Consider the following 24000-nt stretch of genomic DNA (forward strand, 5'->3'; position numbering starts at 1 on the left):
GACAAGAAAAGCAATCTACTTCAAACCACACCAAATTCGGATTAAGGGGAGGAAACGTGGGTTAGAGCGCAGGGTTCCCATATAGCTCTAGCTGATTACTATCAAAGAAAGTCTAAATGAATCCAGGTGCAGAGATGGCGTCACTCAGCAACAGTGACAACAGCTGCTGAACTGAAACAAAGAGCTCAGCATTTCTCAGTAAGCTCCAATCCCCCACTCTCCATCGAAACCCCCAATACACATGCTCTACACAGTGGCCTTAGAAACAAAGCACCTAGATCTCTGGCTGCAGGGAAGCCCGTGGGCAGATGAGCAATGGCTGATCCTCCAGAGGCACCACTGACAGCATCACGCTCCCCGGCTGCCCTGAGGACTGCTCACTGCAGCAGTACGACCACAGACCCTGGTCTGCAGGACCAGAGACCTGAGACTCCCTTAAGGGCAAGTCTGGTTCCAGGACACCCCACCAGCGGAAGCCTGCTTCAACTGTGCTGCAGCCTGAGACTCTTCCTACTGGCTCCTCCTGCAGTCCTCATCCTTTCCCTATTTCTGTTCCTTCTCCTTCACTACTGCAGACATCCCCCCCCCCCAATAAATCTCCAATTCACTTCATCCCAACTTGGTATCTACCACTCAGAAGACCTAAGACCTAGACTACGGCACCAGTCTCCAACCTGGCCACAGCCTTCACAGCCTTTACAGCTTGGCTGTGTTCTCTAACTGCTCCCAGACACTCCCCACTGCTTCCAGATAAAGTCTCCAAACATGGCCTCTGTATGAACTTCCCACAGGGGCTGAAACAAATGACCACTGACAGTGGCTTAAACCAACATAAATTTATTACCTCACAACTCTGAAAGTCAGAAGTCCAAAATGGGTCCTCACTCAGCTAAAACTCTTCCTGGTGACTAGAGAAAAATCCACTTCCTTGCTTTTTCCAGCCTCGACAGTCTGCCCACTTCCTTGGATTGGATCCCTCTTCCACCTTCAAAACCAGCCAGCAATGGTCTTCCCATCTTCCTCACTTCACAGCATCCCCACACATTCCAGGGCCCTGGGGTCATCACACTGGGCCCACCTGGATAATCCAGATCCCCCTCTGTTAAGGTCAGCTGATCAGCAACTTCAATTACCCTTTGCCGTGTGACTTACTCACAGGCTCAGGGTGAGGACACAGACATCTTCTAACTCCTACAAACTGCTGACAATCCACCTCTGGCCCTCTTCTGCAACCTCATCTGAAGCCAGTTCAGGAACACATACCACACTCCACAGAGTATGTCCCCCTCAAAGAACACCACATATTTTCAAATCTTTTTGTATATCCCTGCATTGCTCCCTTTATATACAACGTTCTAGCCAATCTTTTCTATCTGGAGAACCCGTGATTCAAGAACAAGCTCTACTCACGGCTACCACAAACTGTTGCACGCTTTGTTGCACAAAGGCATATGGGGGCTAAAATCCAGCTCACACTCAGCTCCACAAGCCAGGCCTGAGGAAACACATCTTTCTAATTCACCTAGCCAGAAAGGGCAGGTACAGAATAACCCAACCTCTTTCCCGCTAATTACACCACCCTCAAATTCCGGAGCACTGTAAATATCTAGGATTCTAACATTTATCAAAATGTATCAACCCCCCACCTTCGTAGGGACACAGACATTATTTTTTCCCATCTATTTTGACCTAGACCTCAACAAGTACTTTGTCAAACTGTTCGAGATGTTTTGAATTAAACTGTTCAGTGTTTCACCAGTAAGGCTACTGAACACCACCCCTGTATTATAAACATGCTGTAATAATAGTTTAATGCACAGACGCTATCATCTGAGGAACCCTGCAGTGAGGGTCTGCACATTAGTTACCTAGACAATAACAAATCTGCTACGACTGTATTCTAGACTTGCTAGCCCTGGCGTTTGACTTCACAGTGCATTTCTTTCTCGACAAAGCTTAAGAAAATATTTCTAAGATTAAAAATAAATAAATAAAACACAAAAATACTGGAAAAGCTTCCTTCAGTTTAGTGAAAAGCTTAGAATTTAAACATTCATGAGGTGCAATACAGTAAAGTGTAGTGATCTGATGCTCTGGCATCAGACCTAGACCACCTGAGTTAGAACTTTTTCACTACTAGCTGTTTAAGCTTGCAGAAATTATTTAATCTTGCTCTTGCTTAAAGCTTCTCACCTGTACAATGGAAACCGTCTCATAGTGTCATCTACTCTAAGGATACGGCAAGTCAACACGTAAAAAGCTTCGTAAGTCTTAGTAATTATAATCCAAACAAAAGACCAAAAAGAATAGACCTATGTTACCAACCAGAAGAAAGCCATCTGGAAAAGGTCCTCGTGCACCAAACAACACCCAAACACTAAGCACCTACTCCAGGACAAGCACTGTGCTACCAGTGACTGGGAAGCATGAAGGTGAAGGTATCGAAGGTTTCTGATCTGCAGGGGTTCATGGTCTAGCGGGAAAGTTAAGGAAAAAGCTAAACAAAGAAGCCAATCATCACAGCCTAGTGATAATGCTGTAATAAAAGTGTATACAAAATGCTACAGACACACAGCAGCCCTAACCCCACCTGGGAAGGTCAGGAAGAGAAGTTTAAATCTTGAAGGACTGGGAGGTGTTCCTAGAGTGGGAGAATGGGGGTACTCACTGCAAGCGGTAGAAACATCAACCACCAGGACAAGAAGCATCAGAGAGCGGGATGACTGGGTGGCTCAGTCTGGTAAGTATTGGACTTTAGCTTAGGTCATGATCTCAGGGTCCCGAGATCAAGCCCCGTGTTGGGCTCCTCACTTTGCTAGGAGCCTGCTTCTTCCTCTTCCTCAGCTCGTGCTCGCTCGCTCTCTCTCTCTCAAATAAATAAGTAAAAGCTTTGATTAATCTTTTTTTTTAAGACTTTATTTATTTGACAGAGATCACAAGTAGGCATAGAGGCAGGCAGAGAGAGAGGGGAAGGGAAGCAGGCTCCCCGCTGAGTGGAGAGACCGATGTGGGGCTCGATCCCAGGACTCTGAGATCATGACCTGAGCCGAAGGCAGAGGCTTTAACCCACTGAGTGACCCAGGCACCCCAAATCTTTGAATAATCTTAGAAAGAAATGAAAAGAAAAAGCAACAGCATCAGGAAGCATAGCCACTTCATGAAACTACAAGTTGTTCTCGAGTGTATGCTTACCGCACACCACTTGGTTTACATGTTATTACCTCCTTGAGCCTTTCACCACTCTGGGTAGTTACTAATCTCTGCTGAACCAAAAAAAGTGAGACACAGGAATATTAAGGAGCTTGGCTACTCAATACCCAAACTGGGTGAGATTTAAACCAGGTCTGCCTGATCACAAATAACTTACTGTTCCCCTGGAGTAGGACGTGTTGACACATTAAAGTATTTGACCATTTTCCTGAAAGTAACTGAGCCAAGGGAGAGTTTTAATCAGGAATAAGATGATTGGATTTCCATCTTGGAAAGAATCACTCTGCCAGCAATACAGAAGATAGATTGGGGGGATAAGGCCTAAGGGCCAAATCTAGCCACCAGTTTTCCATTTGAAATTTTGTTGGAACACAACTATACCATCTGTTTAAGTATTTCCATAGCAGCTTTTGTGTTACAACGGCAGAGTTGAGTAGTTCCACCCTCCTGAACTGCAAAGCTGAAACCATTTATTATCTGATCCTTTACAGAAAAAGCCTGCTAATCCCTATTATGAGCTATAGTTACTGTAGTAATCCATGCAAGAGATGATGGGGCCTGAACTAAGGCAGGGGTTGGGGGGGTGGAGTAACATTTAAAAAATGTTAGGAGCCAGAAGACATTATCATTATCATTCTTTTTTGTTGTTGTTGTTTGTCTTTAAAATTTATTGGCGTGGTTTCCCACAAGGGCTGCAAAGAACGGCGCAGACACGGTTCCTCGGCGAGAAGGTGCGTGGCCCCGAGTGTGTGCGGCAGCTACAGGAACCTGATCCCGGCTCCAAACTGGACGCCGTCACACATCCTGTCCCCCTTCTGCACGCCCATGGGGACACAATAATTCAGCTCCAGCCGGGCGATGTTGCCGAGCCTGAGGACAATCCCGGCACCATAAGACCAGCGGATACACTCGGCCAGCTTCCGGATGTGAGCCTTGGGGCCCTCCCCGTAGTTGAGGTTGCACAGGTTGCCGGCGTTGAGGAAGAAGTGTGTTCTGAACAGCTCCCTGAAGCCACCCTGGCCCGGCCAGAAGGGCAGGAGTGTGTACACGTGCAGGCCACCGGCCTAGTACGCCTCTCCGCCCAGGTAGTCGCCTTCGCTCTGCGGCCCCACACTGTGCATGCTAAACCCACGCACACTGGTCGGTCCTCCGAGGTAAAACCTGTCCGCAATACTGGACGGTTTCTCACCGATGGGCACCAACATCCCGCCCCAGAGAGACGCTGAGAAAACTGAATCGAATATAAGTTGTTTATTCAACTGAAGCTCGAAATCTTCCTTTATGAAACTCACATCCCCTCGGGTGTAGCCGGCCAGCTCCTGGTTAACTTTCAGCAGAGCCCCTCTCCTGGGCAAGATGGAGGAGTTCCGCGAGTCGATGACCATCGCGTGCGAAAGAGATGACTTCAGCGAGTGCCCGCTTTCCTTCCAGACAGCGAAGGATGCTGTCCTGGAGAGGCAGCCCAGCTCCCGCCACACGCCCTCCCACTTGACGGTGTGGCTGGTCTTCCATATGGGAAAGCTGTACTCGGCGGACACTCCTCTGCCTGTCTCCCGAAGCGAGCTCCAAGGGAACTGGCCAGTAACTTTATATACGTTTACAGAGAAATTTCTCTCGAAGTTTCCGGGCCGTGGTTTGAAGAAGGACAGGCCATACGAAGTCTCTTTGGTTCCACATGAAAACTGAAAAGTCACCTTTTCTGCACGGCCTAAAAGATTAGGGAGTTTGAGGCCAAGCACCATGCTGCCTTCATTGTTCCCAACCATGGTGTTATAGCTGCCCGTCAGTCTCCTCTGACATTATCAGTGGATGTAAGAGTGCTGAGAGGGAAGTCTCTAGGATTAGGATTACTCCTAGGTTTCTAGCTCAGTAGTCTGCTTAGACAGTGGGGCTAGCATGTAGTGGGCCAAGTAACAGCCCCAAATATCTCCATATGGTTACCTCCAGCACTGTGCATATTATCTTAGATGACAAAAGTGATTTTTGTCCAGGTCATTATCAAAGATCTTGAGATGGGAAATTATCCTCAGTATTCTGGGTGGGCCCTAAATGCAATCAGAAGTATCCTTATTTTAAAAGGGCAGAAGTAAATTTGACACAGAACCACAGGCAATGTGTCCACGGAGGCAGAGATGCAGCCACAATCCAAGGGAATGCAACCACAATCCAAGGGAATGCAACCACCAGAAGCTGGAAGTAGCAAGAAATGGATTTTCCCTGAGAGTGTCCAGATGGAACATGGCTTTGATGACACGTCGATTCCTGCCCAGGGAAATGGACTTCAGACTTCTGCCTTCCAGAACTATGAGAAAACAAATTTCTCTTCTTTTAAACCATGGAGTTTGTGGCAATTTTTTTACAGTGGCAAGAGGGAACTAACACAAAGGACTGTGAATTTGGAAATCAAAGATAATGAGCTCAGTTTGGGACTTGTGAATTTAAGGTATCCTGGCAGGCAAAGACATCCAGCGCAGTCAGAAAAAAAGAATATGAACCAGAAGGGCTGAGGGCAGAATACAAAAAAGGAGTCACCAGTCCACAGGAATAAGCATTGCAATTACACAAAAGAAAGAAAAGCTAAGACTATATTCCTTAAGCAACTCCAGTTAAAGAAGACTCTAAAATGCAATCTAATAGTACTTTACAATGATTTTTTTAAGAGGCTGTGCATACAGCAATAGAAATAATGTAACAGCTAATATATTTATATGTATCAGGCATTGCACAGAATGCTTAACATGCTTCTAACTCCTCCCAACAACTTACAAAATAGATATTATCATGATGCCTTTTAAGAAAAGGCATCTTTAAGAAAAGATTCCTTTTAAGAAAAGGGAAGCAGACAGAGTAAATAATCTGCCCCAAGTCACTCATCTGATGATCAAAAGCCAGGATCAAATTATCATTTATCTTAACTCAAAAGCCCAAACAAACATAAAGGTTATCTACCTAATCTTACTGTTGACCTAAGAGTCGTTTAAAGGAAAGCTATACCAGCATGACACTTGATGACTATAATTCCAGAAATGTCCCCTATATTAAACCCCTGATTATACCCCGCACTAGAAGGGGCAATCACTGAGAGGCCGAGTGAGGAGGGTGAAGGCAAACAGACGGGGTTGCGGGGGGCGGGGGAGAAGGGGTAGGGACCCTGCCAAGGCGACTGAGGGCAGGGGGAGAGGGCCGGAGGTTAAAGTGGTAACTACAGGGCTACTCATCTGGGAACACCCACCACAATGCAGGATGGCAGGTGGCAGAGACGCACCAGGAGGCCAGCTTTCCTGGGCCAGTTCTTGTTGGGGGACAGGAACCAAGGAGAGAAAATGAGGTAAGCCCAGGAAGGCGGCAGATGCTGTCGAGTCTGCGGATCTGGCACAATGGTCAGAAGCGAAGGCTCTGGACTTGGAAAGACACGGGTCCAGGCTTCAATTCCACACGACCTACTGCTATGGGAGCTGAAAACAAGTTCCTTATCTTCTCGGAGCCTCAGTGTCCTCGCCTGCAAGATGGGAATATGACCCATCCCACAGTTCGAGTCCCATAACTAGCGGAAAGCACACGGTCGGTGGCTGAAAACACCGGTGTCGTTACCGCTACTGTCCTTAGCGCTCCTGCGAGTACTCCTTGCCCTTAAGCGCCGCTGCATTTCCGTCGCTTCATCAAGAGCAGGATGGCGAGCCGGGATGGCCCAGAAGCCTTGTCCGCGGCGCCGGGCACACCACCTGTGGGGCCTCGGCGGGAACCCCACCAGCCCCTGTCACCCCAACCCCGTCTCCGGCCCGCTGGACTGCCGGTCTGCACCCCCGCCCCGGCCCCCGTGACAGAGCTCCCATCGCCGCCCCAGCGCCGGCCTCACCTTCTCGTAGTTCTGCGTGAGGCGGCTGATAGCCTCGCGCTCCACCTGCCACTCGGGCTTCTTCAGCTTCTTCCTCAACTGCTTCTTTTGGCTCTGCTTATGGCTGTGTTTCTTCTTCCAACGGTTAAAGCTCCGCACCGGGTCGGGCCGGGCCCCCGACCCCCGAGACTCGGCAGTTTTGCCCATCGCGGCAGCAGCGGCGACAGTCCAGACCGCCCCCAGACACAAGACACCTCAGGTCAGGCGCAGAGTCGGCTCTGAAGAGACGCGGAACCAGCGTGGGGAGACAGAGGCGACCGCGCGTGCGCGGAACCCGGAGCCCGCCCCCGAGCTTTTGAAACCGGGGCACGCGCCATTGACTGTAAGGACAAAGTGGACGCTGATTGGTGACTTGGATTCCGCAGGGCGTAGTGGGCCAGCCGCGGGGAAAGGGAGGCGGAGCGATCTGAGGAAGAGGGCGGGCTAAGGGGGGGATTCCGAAGCACGCCGGCTCTTTAAACGGACGCATCGCATGCGCACAGGTTCCTGTTACTATGGTGACGTCACACTACTTCAACTCTGTTAATACACCGGTACCCCGGTTTGCCTTGCCAAAGCGTGCACTTGGGCACACGCACACGCACGCACACACACTCACTCACTCACACAGATGTGCACTCTCTGGATTATAACTGTGATCCCCATTTTGCGTTTTTCAGCCCAGTAAACTGAAAGACTTGCCCAAAGCTCTAATAGCTATTTAATAACTTCCGACTTCAATCCGAGTCAGGATACCACCCTAGTAATAAAAAACGAATATTCTGTATTCTAATGTCCGTCTACGTTTTCCCTTTTATCCGACCCCTCAGACTCTGCTGCAGCAGAATCAACTGAATTTGCATTAAGATGCAGTTAGGAAGACAAAATGAAAAGTAAAAATAAAGAATGGAAAGAAAAGTTATTTGCAAGTGGGTCATTTATATGACTTGATCTTCGGTGGATTTTTTAAAATATTTTATTTATTTACTTAGAGAGAGTGAGAGAGAATGAGAGGGGAGAGGGTTGGAGGGATAAGCAGACTCCCTGCTGAGCAGGGAGCCCATGGGGGACTGGATGCCAGCCCTCTAGGATCATGACCTGAGCCAAAGGCAGTCACTTAACCAACCGAGCCACCCAGGTGCCCCTGGGTTGGTTTTTTTGACACATTTACCTTGAGCAACCACTTGGTATACACTGGATAGGTGTGGGGGTAGAGCTGCTGCGGGGAAACCGAGATTAGGTTCGAAGTTCACATGCAGACTGTTCAGGCCCCGAAATTATTTTTTCAACACCACAGAGCCAGATGACTACCCCAAAAACGTGCCCATTCCCTAAACAGAAGACGACTGGGAAAGCAGGGAGCTGTGAACTGAGGAATCTCCATACCCTGGTCACTACATGTGGTGGTGGGTAAAGCTCAACAAGGGGAGATTATTTTTTTTTTTAAGATTTGTTTATGTATTTATTTGACAGACAGAGATCACAAGTAGGCAGAGAGACAGGCAGAGAGAGAGGAGGAAGCAGGCTCCCCGCGGAGCAGAGAGCCTGATGCGGGACTTGATCCCAGGACCCTGAGACCATGACCTGAGCTGAAGGCAGAGGTTCAACCCACTGAGCCACCCAGACGCCCCAAGAGGAAGTTATTTAAAAGCATGTATATACACCCATAAAAAATTAAAAATAGAATGAACGTATGATCCAACAAGTCTATTCCTGGATATATGCACAAGAAAATTGAAAAGCAGGGTCTGAAAGAGATGTTTGCACAGCCATATTCATAACAGCATTACTCCCAATATCCAAAGGTGGAAGCAACCCATGGGTCGGTCCATCCAGGAATAGCAGATATGCAAAATGTGGTGTGTAGATAGGATGGAATACTACTGAGCCTTAAAAACAGAGGAAATCCTGACTATGCTGCAACATGGATGAAGCTTGAGGACACCATGCTAAATGAAATCAGCCAGTCACAAAAGAAAACATCCAGTCTGAATCCATGTATCTGAGATACTTAGGGCAGTCAAAATCAGAAATGAAGATAGAATGGAGGTTGTCAGAGGCCAGGGTGGGGGGAAAATGTGGAGTTACTGTTTAATGAGTCTGGAGTTTCAGTTTTGTAGGATGAGATGTAGCACAACAGTGTGAGTGTACTTAAAGCCACAGAAGAATACACCTAAAAAGATTTAAGGGGTAAATTTCATGTGTATTTTATCACAATTTTTTAAATGGTTCTTAATTTCTTTTCAGTATCTATATACAACAAATGAGGCTCTAAGGGGCGCCTGGGTGGCTCAGCTGGTTAAGTGTCTGCCTTAAAATCAAGTCATGATCTCAGGGTCCTGGAATCGAGTCCTACATTGGGCTCCCTGCTCAGCGGGAAGTCTGCTTCTCCCTCTCCAGTTTCCCCTGCTGGTTCTCTCTCTCTCTCTTTCACATAAATAAAATCTTTAAAAAACAACAACAACGAATGAGGCCCTCGGCTCTGTCACTCTTCTCCTACAGCTAAAGAAACCAGGTATATACATACATCAGGCAAAAAAATTGAAACAGTCATCTCTAGGAAAACTCACCTAAGAGAAAGACCTGAGCCTAATGGCATTTAGGCAACCAGCAAAGAAATGGCGGGTTGCTAGGCTCTCCCATCTCTTCAGTGAAACCCACTAGTTAATAAGCTCTCCCATGCCCTCATAGTTTCTAATCAGCATTACTCAAATATGAAAGAATAACCAAAGACCACCAAATGTTTGAGGAAATGCTTCAGCTTTAAAATTGGAAGCTAAAACTAATAAACTCATGTGGAAAGCAAAAGAAATCTTCAAAAGAAATAATTATTAATATTTTTAGAAACATAAAGCATTGTTACCCATGAATAAGAACAAAAACCATTCAGAGAATGAAATAGAAGTCCTAATGGAAGTGATTTTGTTTGTTATGGAAGTCAAATTTTTGACATAAAATAATAGAAAACTGCAAGTCTAATCACGATGAAGAATTCAATCTCACATTCCAAAGTCATTAGGATGAAATAATTGGCAATACAAATAGTTCATATCTTGATTTCATACAATGACATCTGTATGATGATTTCAGTGCTTATTTGCTCCAATACCTTGTTTTCCGTAGAAATGATCCCTAGACAGGCTTTCAGTTGTGACACTGAGGACATTAGGTTTTACAACATTTTAATAGTGACACTATGTTCTCCATTACCAACCAATATTCAGAAAGCTCCTGAAGAACTGACAAGGATTTGGAAACATGTCTGGTAACTAGTACTACAAACATAAGCAAAGCTTCAATCAGGGGAGAAGCTAACCTAAAAATTGCTGGACAAGTGAGGGAGGAAGTGTAGTATTTGTTGCTCATCGTTGATATCCTACTTCATATTATTCATCAGTTAAATTCTACTGTAAATTTTTACATAGTTGTTTATCATCATAATTCTTCAAATTACATATGTCTCTGAAACTGTGAAAAGACCATTATATTCTTTCTGTATTTTAAAACTTTTTTTTTTTTAAATCATCTTTTTGAAAGGTGCCTGGGTGGCTCAGTCAGTTAGGCATCTGACTCTTGGTTTCCACTCTGGTCATGATCTCAGGGTCATGACACTGAGCTGCACGTCTAGGCCCTGATAACTGGGGAGTCTGCTTTTCTCCCTCCCTTTGCTTCTTTCTCTATCCCTCCCCATACTCACGTGCTCTCGCTCTCTCTCTCAAAAAAACATAAATAAGTTTTATAAAAAAGATTATCTTGTTTGAGAAAGCAATAATACTCCAGTAGTGATGAACACAACTATCCCCCAAGTCTCAGTTTATAAATACCATTTTCCCCAGTCAAATGAATCAGAGCTCTTTGAAGAAATAGCTAATTCCAGGGCTGGGGCAAAGAAGTATAAGATATGTGGAGGTGCTGGAAAATAAAAAAGAACTCAAAGACCAATGGGAATGGAGGGCATTTATGATCTAAGTGGTAGTTATATAAGCATGTCTGCCTTAAATACCTTTATTTCATTAGGCTTTATACTCATTTTATGTAGTTTACTATAGATATGGTCTATTTTCAAAAAAAGTGGTTGCCTTTTTTTTTCTAAGAGAGGGAGTGCCCACCTGTTCTCCCCTGTGAGGTGGGAAGGGGGTAAAGGGAGAGAGAGACTCAAGCAGGCTCCACGCCCAGGGCAGATCCCAATCTCACAACCCTGAGATCATGACTCATTCAAGGTGCAACAAAGTAAAGAAAATCCAGTAATTTTTCAGTGTTTGAGTTTGTGTAAAAAAAGTTTACAAAACTTCCACTTGGGCTGTTTTGTTTTGTTTTTAAATTTAGATTTCTTTGCTTGCAGTAGATAATTTCCACGAATCTATCATCTGCTTGTGGTAGATAATAAAAGAATGACCTATTCTTTTTTTTTAATTTTTTATTTCTTTTTTATTTTTTTATAAACATATAATGTATTTTTATCCCAAGGGTACAGGTCTGTGAATCGCCAGGTTTACACACTTCACAGCACTCACCATAGCACATACCCTCCCCAATGTCCATAACCCCCCCTCCCAACACCCCCCCCCCCGCAACCCTCAGTTTGTTTTGTGAGATTAAGAGTCACTTATGGTTTGTCTCCCTCCCAGTCCCATCTTGTTTCATTTAAAGAATGACCTATTCTTTAAAACTCAGGTTACACCGCCATGTACCTGAGTTAGGACAAAATACATGTGATACAAATGTACATTGGGTTTGTTTGTTTTTTTGTTTGTTTGTTTCTCTTCCAGTTTTTAGTTAAATTCATCTATTGTGGGAGCACCTGAGTGGCACAGTACTCTTGGTTTTGGCTCTGGTGGTGATTTTGTCATGAGATGAGCCCCTCATCAGGCTCTGTGCTCAACATAGAGCCCACTTGAAATTCTCTCTCTCTCTACCTCCCTCTGCCCCACCCCACTCTCTCTGAAATAAATCTTTAAAAATTCACGTATTGTGATTGACATTTTCACAAGTCCATTCTCATTTTCCTTTCAGTTCTACATTCTATGTAATCACTATCTTTTTTCTCAGTATTCTCTATATTTTCTAAAATATATATTCAATTATTCAAATAATATTATTTCATTTCCTTCTATGATAACTTCTTTTTCATTTTCTGATTCCATTAATTTTCAAACTTATTTTTCTGATGTCTACTAAGAAATTACATTAAAGTTTTATATTTTATCTCAGAATTTATAAACATTTGATATAATACATGTAAAAATGTCTAAGTTTTAGCAGTGACTATTTTTGCCTAATGATATCCCATTTAAAAAAAAACAAAACAAAACAAAAAAACAAGAAACTGGGGCACCTGGGTGGCTCTGTGGGTTAAGCCTCCGCCTTCGGCTCGGGTCATGATCTCAGGGTCCTGGGATCCAGCCCCGCATCAGGCTCTCTGCTCAGCAGGGAGCTTGCTTCCCCCTCACTCTCTCTCTGCCTGCCTCTCTGACTACTTGTGATCTATCTCTCTGTCAAATAAATAAATAAAATCTTTAAAAAAAAAACCAACAAGACACTAATTAACTAATATTACCTAGGAAGTGCTAAATTATTGTGATATGGTATGGACTTTTGGAAGCTTACTGGTTTTGACTGAAGAATCAGAGGGGTTTCTTTTCTTTTCTTTCTTTTTTTTTTTTTAATCTGATCGATTTACTAAATGATGTTTTAGAGTTAACTATTATGTGTTGAGGGCTCAGAGCTTTGGCATATTTGGCTCCCCCAAATATGCCACTTTGGCATACTGATTTTTCTGAATTAAAATTACTTAAGAAACAAAAATGCTACAAGAATACTCTGACTGTCCTTTGACTTCCTGAAAGCTGGAAATAAATCTCCCTTGTGAAAGGTACCCAGGAGGAAAAGAGACAGACATCCATACCACCAGAGATAGGGAATTCATATGAGAAGGCCATATAAACAAAACTTGTTACTTCTTTACTAATTTAGTACCTCAAACCAGAACTCTGTCTTGTCAATTCTTCACAAATGTATTGTTTCTTTGTCTGAAAGATATAAAAGCTGCCTATTTTGGTTACTTCTTTGAGTCTCATATTTCTATAAGCACTCATATGTGAGAATTAAATTTGCCTTTCTCCTGTTAATCTGTATTATGTCAATTTAATTAATAGATCAGCCCAAGAACCTAAAGCAGAAAAAAAAGAATACTTTTTTTGCCTCTACAGGATCCACGTTTTCCTAGGCACGCAAAAGACCTCTTCACTAACAGTTCTTTGTTTAAGTTTTTCTGCTCTCCACACTGTACCTGTCTCCTTATATTGTTACTAAAATTAAAAACTGACTGTTTAATTTGGGAAGACTCCTGCAAGAACTGAGTAACTTCAACTAAAGAAGGTAAAAGGTGACCCATCCATGTCTCCCTGTCATGCAAAAATGACAAATAATTTTTGGTCAATCAATTCAGCCATATGTTGGCTTTTTATTGGAAAGAAATTAATAATATAACAGAGCACATGTTTATTCAAATAAAAAGATCCCTCTTTGTTTCTTTCTGTCTTATCAATATATTCAACCTGGGGTCATTCTTACAATACAATCAATATTACAGATTGTAGCTTTGGTTAGCTCCATCTTTTTAACTTATACCTTCCAGAACTTGGTGGGGCCAACATGCAGCCACCCTTAAAAAAAAAAAAAAGATTTATTGATTTATTTATTTATTGGAAAGAAAGAGAGAACACACATCCTCAATTGGGGAGATGGGTGGGCAGAAGGAGAGAATCTTGAAACCCACGACCCATGAGATCACAGCCTGAGCCAAAACTAAGAGCCAGACACTTAACCAACTGAACCACGTGGCATCATGCAGCCACGTTAATCCCAGAATGTAACCTCTGAAATTTCTAAGAACAACAAAAGTATATTTGCCTAACTCGTTAGTACACATAAACTAGAAAGCTAAGAGGTCTAGCCCACCACAACTGCTCTGTTGTTAACTGCTGCCAAGAGTCATGAATCTAGGTTTATCTATGCACACGTGTTCATTCACTCATCCAATTTTCCCAGTGTACTGGGAATTGTTAAACCTCAAGAATAAAAAAATGAATAAGAAATTGTCCTTGCCTCAAGGAGCTTGTAATCTAGTAGAATAGTCTCTAAAGTTAGCTTCCTGAGAATCACATTGGGAGTCTTTTTTTGAAATGGTACTTCTCAGATTTATCCCAAAATATTCTGATTTACAAATATGAAACAGAGACCAGGCAATTCTGATGCAATCAGCCAGATCAACTGGTCTCCAGATTGCCTTTTGGGAACCTCTGATATTATAGATTATAATTAATCATAAAAATTGGGGCTGATTATAATTTATTATATAATTTGAATCAGTTCCAGTTTAATGCCATAAATTACACCATCAGAAAGCTATGAGATATTAACACATGAAAGGAAAATAGTAATGAATAAGGTGCCCTTGATTCACATTTGAGCCATAGATAATACCAGTAAGACTTAAAAAAAATCCCCCAAAGTTATCAATAAAAATTACAGTGGCTCTCACACATAAAGAATTTTGTTAAAGAGTTCTACCAGTAAAAATAGTTGAGAACGCATTCTATTCATTTGTGTGAGAGAAACTAAACTTCTATCATTATTTCCATGTGAGGAATGGAACTTCCAGATTGTTCTTTTTGGTTGATTACTGGCCAGCAGGTGGCAGACTAGGATCATATACTAGCTTTCCCTGAGGTTCGACGGACTTGAGCTTGAGTTTTTATAGCCACCAACTAGTTGGTTTCCTGGTCGGAATATTTGCCTTATCTGCTTTAAGAATGTGGTTTACAATTAGTACTCCTCAAACTCTCTGCAATACTTTTGAATTCTTTCTTCCATCACATTTTTTAAAAATTAAAAGTCATTGCTAACATTTGTTGAGCATGTAGGAAGTGCTAGACATTGCTAGATTTATTAAATATATTATCTCTAAACCTTATACAACCCATTTTTTTAAATGAGAAAACTTGAAGCTAGGAAAGATTAAATGATATGCCCATGTCACATCCCACTTTCTGGCACTGCAAGACACTGATAACTTCCATCTATTTTATCACTGAGCACCCTCCATCTATCCTATTCTAGGAAAAACAAGCATCTTTGAAAATAGTAGTGTATCACTGCAGTCAGTTTTATTATTTCTAAGATGAGACTGAGTTTGGTTATCTAAGATCACCCTAAACGTAATTGTCCACTACTTATGCACTATTTCCATATATTTCTTATATGTATTATATATATAATTAATAAATATATATTTTCATATGTTTCTACATCTCGCATAGATTAGCAATAGATTAAATAAGCAATCTTTATCAGGAGTTTCCAGTTTAGCTCTGACATGTAAAGAGCTTGGACGTTGTCACTCCTTCTTACAATACAAAAAAGCTGAACAAAGTGAAAATCAATTACTTTTCTTGGACCCATCAGAAAAATGAGTTTGCAGGGCCAACTGCCACCCTGAAATCTGGAGAAACAAGCAAATCTGGAGAATCACAGCCAAGATTTGCCGATCCAGGAGCAGAAGCTGCTGGAGCCATACAATAAGAGGAACAATAAATCACAATTTGATGAATTGCTGGAGGCCAAAAACACACTAGCATGAGTGGGGACCACAATCTGGAGATAGTGAACCCCACCAGGATTCTGAAAAGAATGCCTCTGTGGCTCTGGCTAGAGTGTGGGGAGGAGTAATTACCAGCAAGTCCCAGAAGTGCCCAGGAAGCTGGGGTAATTCTGGTGGCACATATCACCAAAGGATCAATTTCAGCAAATATCATACAGATTACTTTGGAAAAGTTGGTATTCCTCATCAAAGGGGAAGCAGAGCTCCGCCCAACTGTCAATCTTTTTTTTTTTAAAGATTTTATTTATTTATTTGACAGACAGAGACCACAAGTAGGCAGAGAGGCAGACAGAGAGAGAGAGGGAAGCAGGCTCCCCACTGAGCAGAGAACCCGATACGGGGCTCGATCCCAGGACCCTGGGATCATGATCTGAGCCGAAGGCAGAGGCTTTAACCCACTGAGCCACCCAAGCACCCCCCAACTTTCAATCCTAATAAACTGTGGACCTTGGTCAGTGAGCAGACACTGGTAAATGCTGCAAAAAAAAAACAAGACTGGAGCTGCCTCTTCACTGACATGCTGTGATCAGGCTTCTACAAAGTTTTGGGAGAGGGAAAGCTCCCAAGATGGTCCGTCACTGTGAAGGCCAATCCTACAGTAGAAGAGCTGAGGAGAAGACTAAGGGTGTGGGGGTACTGTGTCCTGGTACCCTGAAGCCATGTAGAGGAAAGTTCATTAAATGCTAACAAGTATGTTTAAAAAAAAAAAAAAGATAAAATGTTGAAATGAAAAAGAAAATTTATAAATAACTCTTTAACCTCAATGATGAGGAAATATTCTGATTTTCTAAATAAGGCAAAAGACATCTCATAAAAGTAGACAAACAGATGCAAAAAAAAAGGATATGAAAAGATGTCCATCATCATTTATCATTAAGGAATTGCAAATTAAAACAACAGTGAGATTTCACGACACACCTATGAAAATGGCTCAAACCTAGAAACCTGAAAATATCAACATTTGGGGTGTGTGCAGGGCAACAGGATTTCCCACTCATTGCTGGTGGGAGTGCAAAATGGTACAACCATTTTGGAAGTTTCCAGTGAAACTGAACATAGCCATATCATATAATCTAGCACTTGTGGTTCTAGGTTTTTACCCAGCTGACTTGAAAACTTATGTCCACACTTATGGCTGCACACAAATACTTACAGTAGATTTTTTCATAGTACCCCCAAACTGGAAGCAATCAAGATAGTTTCACTAAGTGAACAAATAAGCAAACTGTGGCACATCCACACAATGGGAATCTACTCAAAGGCAAAAAGAGATGGGCTATCAAACCATAAGACATGGGTGAATCTTAAATGCATATTGCTAGGTGAAAGAAGGTAGCTTGAAAAGGCCACATACTATGTGATCCCAACTATATCACATTCTGGAAAAGGCAAAACTATAGAAACAGTTAATAGATCAGTGGTTGCCCAAGGTTGGGAATGGGAGTAGGAGAAGAGTTGAATAGATAAAGCACAGGAGATTTTTTTTAGTGTGATAATAATTTTCCCATATAGTACTATAATGGTGAAATCAGAACACAAAGCATTTGTCAAAACCCATAGAACTTTACAGAACAAAGACTAAACCTCAAAAGAGTATAAAATTTTAAAAGCATTTGGGAGACAGAAGGATCCCAGATGGAATGCAGAATGTGATAAAAGAATCGACATGTATCATAAATGAATGAAACAGTCTCCTTGAAGTGGGCAGGAGGGAAAGATGCCGACCAGAATAACTTTGGAAATGAGTGGAATCTGTGAAACTGAAAGCAACAGGAACTATACATAAATACGGTTCTCCTGTTGCTCAAGCTGTTCCCCACGGGGGTACAGGTTAATTCTGAAAACCACTGGAATTGAAAAATTAAGTAAATGGGTACTGAATGGTCAGTTGCAGTGGGAAGTTACAGAGAAGCAAGAGGAGGAAGAAGTGCTGGAGACACCAGTAGGAACTCTTGATTATTTTAATATAGATACCGATCAATACCTAAATATTTATAGATATGTGCACATACATGGGTCAGTGTTCACGTATGTCTCTGCTCTGCCAGTCGAGAAGTCCTGGAAACAATGACGCTCCAGTAGCACAGTTCTTTTTTCTAATACCATTTTCCGGGAGAAGAAATCAAGGCTTCTTGGAGAAATGGGTGATTCTAGGCTTGGGTAAAGAAACAGCCTAGAGGAGCCTGGTGTACCTTTAGGGTCAAAAAGTAATCAAGGGCTCAAAACACAAAACAAAGCAAAACCCCAGAAAAACGGGGAATATCAAACAGATACAGGAACTAAATGAAAGAGCTAAGAGTAGTTATACCTGGAAAAATTTGAGCAACAAAATAAAGTAGTATCAGATAGTATCCCGAAGTATAAAATAAATATCCATGAGTCTGTTCTGATATAAATAAATGATTGAATAAATATAAACGGGAAGAATAGAGAAATCTCCCCTGTAGAAGGATTTTCAATAATTTTTGTAGATACTTTCTGTGAAGGACAAAGGACTAAATCCACACTTCCTAAGTCTGGGTCATGCCCAGGCCCTTTCATCCAAAGAGTGCAGTAGGGAAGGGAGAGAAAAGAGTAACTTCACAGGGAGGGAACCTGATAAACACCATCCTAGCCAAGTGGTCAAGATTAACAGCCAACAGTGCCAAGTCTTATGATAATAGGTTCCCTTGATACGATGTAACAAGAAGGGCACTTTATCCCTGTGTTCTTCTTTCTGAAAATGCATTGCTTCAGTCCAATCATGGGGGGAACGTCAGTAAAATCTCAACTGAGGAACAGGTTAGAAAACATTTGATCAGTACTCCTCAAAACTGTCAAGGTCATCAAAAAACAAGGAAAACCTGAGACCCTGTTAGAGCCAAGAGGAACTCGGGGAGACATGACAACTAATGTGTTATCCTGGATGGGGTCCTACAACGGAAAAGGGACTTTAGACATACACTAAGGAAATCTGGATAAAGTACGGACTTGAGTTAATAAGGCATCAGTATTGTCTCATTATTGTGATAACGATGATAATTGGGTATGGGATATATAGGAATGTCATGTGCTCTTTTCACCATAATTCCATAAGTCTAAAATAATTTTAAAATCATGAGTTTATTTAAAAAGTTTTTATCCGATTTACATGTGCATCAGGAAATTATCTTAAATATCTCAAGAGAATAATAATCTAAGGGAACCTTTGAGTCAAAAAGTGTTTAAACTGATAGAAAAAAACCCATCATGCAAAATGTAAAAATGCACGTGAGCACAAGTTTGCAAGTCAGCTTAATGAAACTTACAGAACTTATAGAAACTATAATTAGTTATACAAACTAACTAACTATAGTTAGTTATACAAATCATGTCTTCATATCTGACTGCTTGACAAGGTCCTTGACCATAAGTATATGAGAGCTTAGTCACAAGCAGAAACTATGGGGCTGAAACTTTCAAGGTTCATCTGTCTTTAAATGCTGTCTTTCAAACAAAAAGTTTGTTTCCCATGCCCATCCCCCAGAACCTAGCAAAGTTTTCATAATATTTATATGGCATTTATCATACTATTTTCCATGACTTTTATTTCATTTTTGTTATTTCCATGGCTTGTAGTGAGAAGTTATGATTCCCCAAAGTTCCTAAATTCCTTTATTATAGTTAGTCCATTTATCTGAATGACACTTTTCCCTCTAAACTTAAGTTTATAAAATTCCAAAAAATCCTGATATTGGCACAGTCTGTAGTCTCAGAAGTAGGTACTGAAGACATTAAAAGCACAATTGCATCTTCTTTAAGGGAACTAGATGGACTTGATTTTTTTTTTTTTTGAGCCCCTGACACTGATATTCCACACCCAGATGACAGTCAGCTTTTCCTCCTGGATTCAGTGCATTTGGAAGATAAGGACTCACTCTCCCCTCATTCTCTACCCTTCTAGACAGAACATGAGAAAGACTCACCCTTGATCATCCAAACATCCTTTAAAATCCTATGTGGGCTCTGAAGGCTCTAATGTTGGACTCAAGTGAGAAAGAGACACCTGGGGAGAGAATCACATCTAAGAATATCCTAGCAGCTCAAATCATGTGTCATCAAGTTATCTTGATTATTGACATGGAAATGATGTCTTGAGCTGGATTCTTATGCAGAGAGCCTAGGACAAGAGACCTCAGGGTACTGGGGATGTTGCAATATTTGCAAACAGTTTTATGAAGGACCATGCAATGGATACAGATTCTATTTGGTGTGAGTGTATAATGCAAAAAATAAAAACCCATGTCCTAGCATATTTTCAAAAGGGTATTTACCAAATTCTGAGAATGTTGTCTCAATTGCACAATGACTTACATCCAAGTACACCTTCTCTGACCTCACAAGGAACAATGGGAATGCCCAGAGGGAGAACTAGTTTCTATTGCCTATGTCCTAGGCACTCATATTCCTGGAAGAAACCAACTACAGGAAATGTTGAGAGTTTACCAAAGTGCTCTCCTAGGAATTAGACTAATATAATTTCATTTGAGGTTGACCTAAGTTTGAGTTCTGCCTCTTTTGATCAATATTTATATGACTTAACTCAGCACTTAACTTCTGTGAGTCTCTTAGGAACCTTAGAAACCACTTCGTGGGGTTTAGGAATAATTGGGATGCTAGGAAGCAGGTCAATCATTCAATATCACCTACACCAAGCCTAGTGTAAGCTCTTCTAAACATCATTTAAAAAGGGCTGCTGTAGGGACCCCGGGTGACTCAATCCATTAAGGGTCAGCCTTCGGCTCAGGTCATGATCCCAGGGTTCTGGGATCGAGCCCCGTGGCAGGGTCCTTGCTCAGCAGGGAACCTGCTTCTCCCTCTGTTTGTAGCTCCCCTTACTTGTGCACACTCCCTTTCTCTCCCTCTCTGACAAATAAATAAATAAATAAATAAATAAATAAATAAATAAATAAAATCTTTTTTTTTTAAAAAGGAGCTACATTATTTTGGGAGCAGGGGAAATGAGTTTGATTAAGTTATAAAGAGTTTTGTTTTGCTGGGTTTTGTTGTTACCGTTGAGAGAGAGAGAGAGTGCAAGCTGGGGGGACCAAGGGAGAGGGAGAGAGAATCTTAAGCAGGTTCCACACCCAGAGCCAAGCCTGGTGCGCGACACCTCACAGCCTATGGGCCCCGACACAAAGCATCCACTGAGGAAGCATCATATTCTTATTAATAATGAATACGAAAGCTACATACATGACAGTTTTCACCAATAATGTTAGTCTCCCAATTCATCCACCGCATCAGTTCACTTGAACGGTAAACATGTACCTTTTGCTATAAAGAAGAACGAAGAAAGCAAGCTGACACATCTCATCAAACAGTCACTGGAATGAGGGGATTCAACCAACAGCTGTTTCTGTAGTTTCAAAGGATTACATTTTCTTTAGTCAGAGGATTAGGTGTTTGAAAGTGGCACTTGAGTGACATCTCTGAAATTATTAAGAAGATTATCAAATCTTAGAGAAAGCTACAAACAGGATGTATCTGAAATGCTATTGCTACTTTGTACTGTGCTCAGAGGAAACCTTGACTATGATGATTTAAGACCATTAGCAACTCTGCAGTCACCAAGGAAAACAATACAGTAGGCAAGAGGACGTTGTTTGGAGGCATTTGGTTTTTAAACACACAGATATTTACCGCCAGAGGCCATTATGACGGCTATGCATGCTGGTTTTATTAACAAGGTACATGCACATGCCTAGAAAACATTCATCTGGGGTTTCCCAAACTTCTTATTCATAGTATTTACCGTTTGGATGATTAAGATGCTCTCTGACACCAAGCACAAGGATCAAAATATCCCGTGGGCATTCATGGCATGGTTTATAATTTAATGGGTTTTCTCTACCCAAATCCGAACCATCACCTAAAACACACTACAATTGATTCTCCCATCCAGCTTTCAGCAAACCCCCTGCGCTGAATTCCTACGCTCAATCACTATTTCACAAATGGATGAGTTGCCTTGACACTCATTTGGCGTCTTTTATGGTCATGTTACCATGTCCATTTTCTTTCTTTGTTGTCCTCCTTCTTTCCAAACTTTATTCTAAGCTTCCGGGCCCAGTCTTTGTTTTGCATTTCTTAGTATCTCTCAATACAAAACGGAGTAAGCCCTCAAAAAATTCGTTCATTAACCATGTTATGATTTCATCATAGAGCAGTTATTCAATGTAAAAGAACAGTAAGGAAATGCTCTGTGGAGTTTTACTGCATTTTTATTGGTTTAATACCTGTATCTTAATGAGCAGGAATAACATTCAGGATTAGGAATCTATTCTGGTTTCCTTGGACCCATGTAAAGATTGTTAGGTGAAGAGAAAAGTCTTTTGGCTTAATCTGTTTTTATTGTTATGCTTGCACATTAACTTTGACTTATTTGGGGGCTCATTTACTTAATGAATGGTATGTCACGTCTTGTTTCCCTATGACATTGCTCAAATACCAACCAGTCTTACTTGCAAGGTTAATGAAAGGTGGTAGACTGTGATCACTGGTTAGACATTAGGTTTCTACATGAATTAAGTTTGTTTTAATTTCTTCCATACACTTACTTCTATTAACCAACCCTTCATGTTTTTCAAGTTTATCGTAGAATAACTTTGTTTTTACTTAAGAGACAGCCTTTAGAATTTCTTAAAATTTCTAAACTCTAAACGGTAAGCTCTCCATTTTGTAGGCCTGAAAAAAAAAAACTTGTATGTGTTCTTTTCCTAGAAAAAATAGCTTCAATGGATATAGAATTCTAGATTGAGAGGAATTTTCTCATATCACTGAAAATGTCATGCCAATGTTTTTATTTATTTAAAATTTAAATTTTAAATAAAATTTTAAGATTTTATTTATTTATTTATTTATAGACAATTTATTTATTTATTTATTTATTTATCCCAGTTGAGCAGGGATCCTGGTGTGGGACTCGATCCCAGGACCCTGAGATCATGACCTGAACTGAAGACAGATGTTTAACCCACTGAACAACCTAGGTGCCCCGATATGATTGTTTTTTAATGCTCTTAAAATATGTAGCTGGATTCCTTTTCAGATGGATTTTAACAATTTATAATCACATCAACAAAGTCCTTTTACTTTGTTAACATCTAAAAATCCATTAATAATGTGATTATGTATATAAGAGTGACTTCTGAAGATTAAAAAATTGTACTTCAAAAAACCTTGACACATTTTCTACCCTCTGTATGAAAACTTGAATTTGCCTTTAGAGCATGGTATGTCTCTGTTCTAGAGGGTGATAATGTGGCCAGTAGATGGGCTGGGTGCTAACTTGAGGGCTAAATTGGACTTCCAATGAGCTGGAGCTGGCGGAGGCCGTGTGCCTGTGGGTGAGTCGGGCGGATAGACACAGAAAGAGCTGTACCTAGTGAGACCTGAGGGAAGCAGAATTATAAATTATAAGGGGAGTTTAGACCAGCACTCTCTGGGAAGAGCTGAAACAGTTAACCATGACGTCACCACCCAAGAACTTCAGGACTACTTGATCGCAGAAACCATTTTTATCCAAGCATCTTACAGACTGTTGTTACAAAGAGCTCTGCTGGTAAATACCATATCATAGGATATGCAAACTTGAAATTCCAGAAATGCAAAGAGCACCATTTACTTGAGATAAAGCAAAATTAAAGGTGACTGTTCAAACCCAAGGACAGAGGGCAGTTTATCTCCGTGTTTTATACATTAACCATGACATTATTTACAAAAAGGAAGTTCCCCTATTCTAGGAACAGGGGAGAGAGTGGTGGAATTGATCTGATGTGCCTGATTAGCCAGATGGAAGTGAGAGGAAGACAAGGGGAGAAAGTGTGTGCTGGCAAGAGGGTAATTAAAATAATGTACCAAGAGGCGGGGGCTGGATCAGGAAGTAAAGCTGAGGGTTACAGACGCGCTTAAAAAGAAAGAACAGAGAAATTTGACATCTCTGGGAAGGTGACAAAGAGGAGTACAGGAAAAGTAGAGCTGGGAGGTGAAGAGTTAAAAATTAGGGCTGGCACGAGAGAGAGACTGAAAGTAAAGGTTCTAGAAAAAGTGATGTCATTCAGCATTGGAATACTAATGAGTCTCGGGCACTGGGATTAAATTATGTATAGAAGACCCAGTCTTGCCCTTGAGTTGTTCAATAGTACAAGGAAGGAGACAGACCCAGTAAAGCAACCATTTTAGTACCAAGAGGCAATGGTTTTATCGGTGGAAGCTCAGGACACAGTAGAGGTGG

General features: G+C 41.7%; 2 protein-coding genes across 2 annotated transcripts in view; both read right to left on the reverse strand.

The window, feature by feature from the left end:
- Window positions 1-7330, reverse strand: part of DDX10 (DEAD-box helicase 10) — a 280556-nt gene extending 273226 nt beyond the window's left edge. The window contains exon 1 of the mRNA XM_046017251.1: window positions 7067-7330. Within this exon, the coding sequence (XP_045873207.1) occupies window positions 7067-7252 (186 nt within the window). The 5' untranslated portion in view covers window positions 7253-7330. The remainder of the gene's footprint in view (window positions 1-7066) is intronic.
- LOC123948120 (sorting and assembly machinery component 50 homolog) lies at window positions 3875-6733 on the reverse strand. Its single transcript, XM_046014589.1, is given in 2 exon segments — window positions 3875-5003; window positions 6443-6733. Coding segments are annotated over 2 exon segments (1326 nt in total). The 3' UTR covers window positions 3875-3968.
- Window positions 7331-24000: the final 16670 nt, after the last annotated feature.

The sequence above is a fragment of the Meles meles genome, chromosome 8 (assembly GCF_922984935.1).
Source record: "Meles meles chromosome 8, mMelMel3.1 paternal haplotype, whole genome shotgun sequence".
In the NCBI taxonomy this organism is placed as follows: Eukaryota; Metazoa; Chordata; class Mammalia; order Carnivora; family Mustelidae; genus Meles; species Meles meles.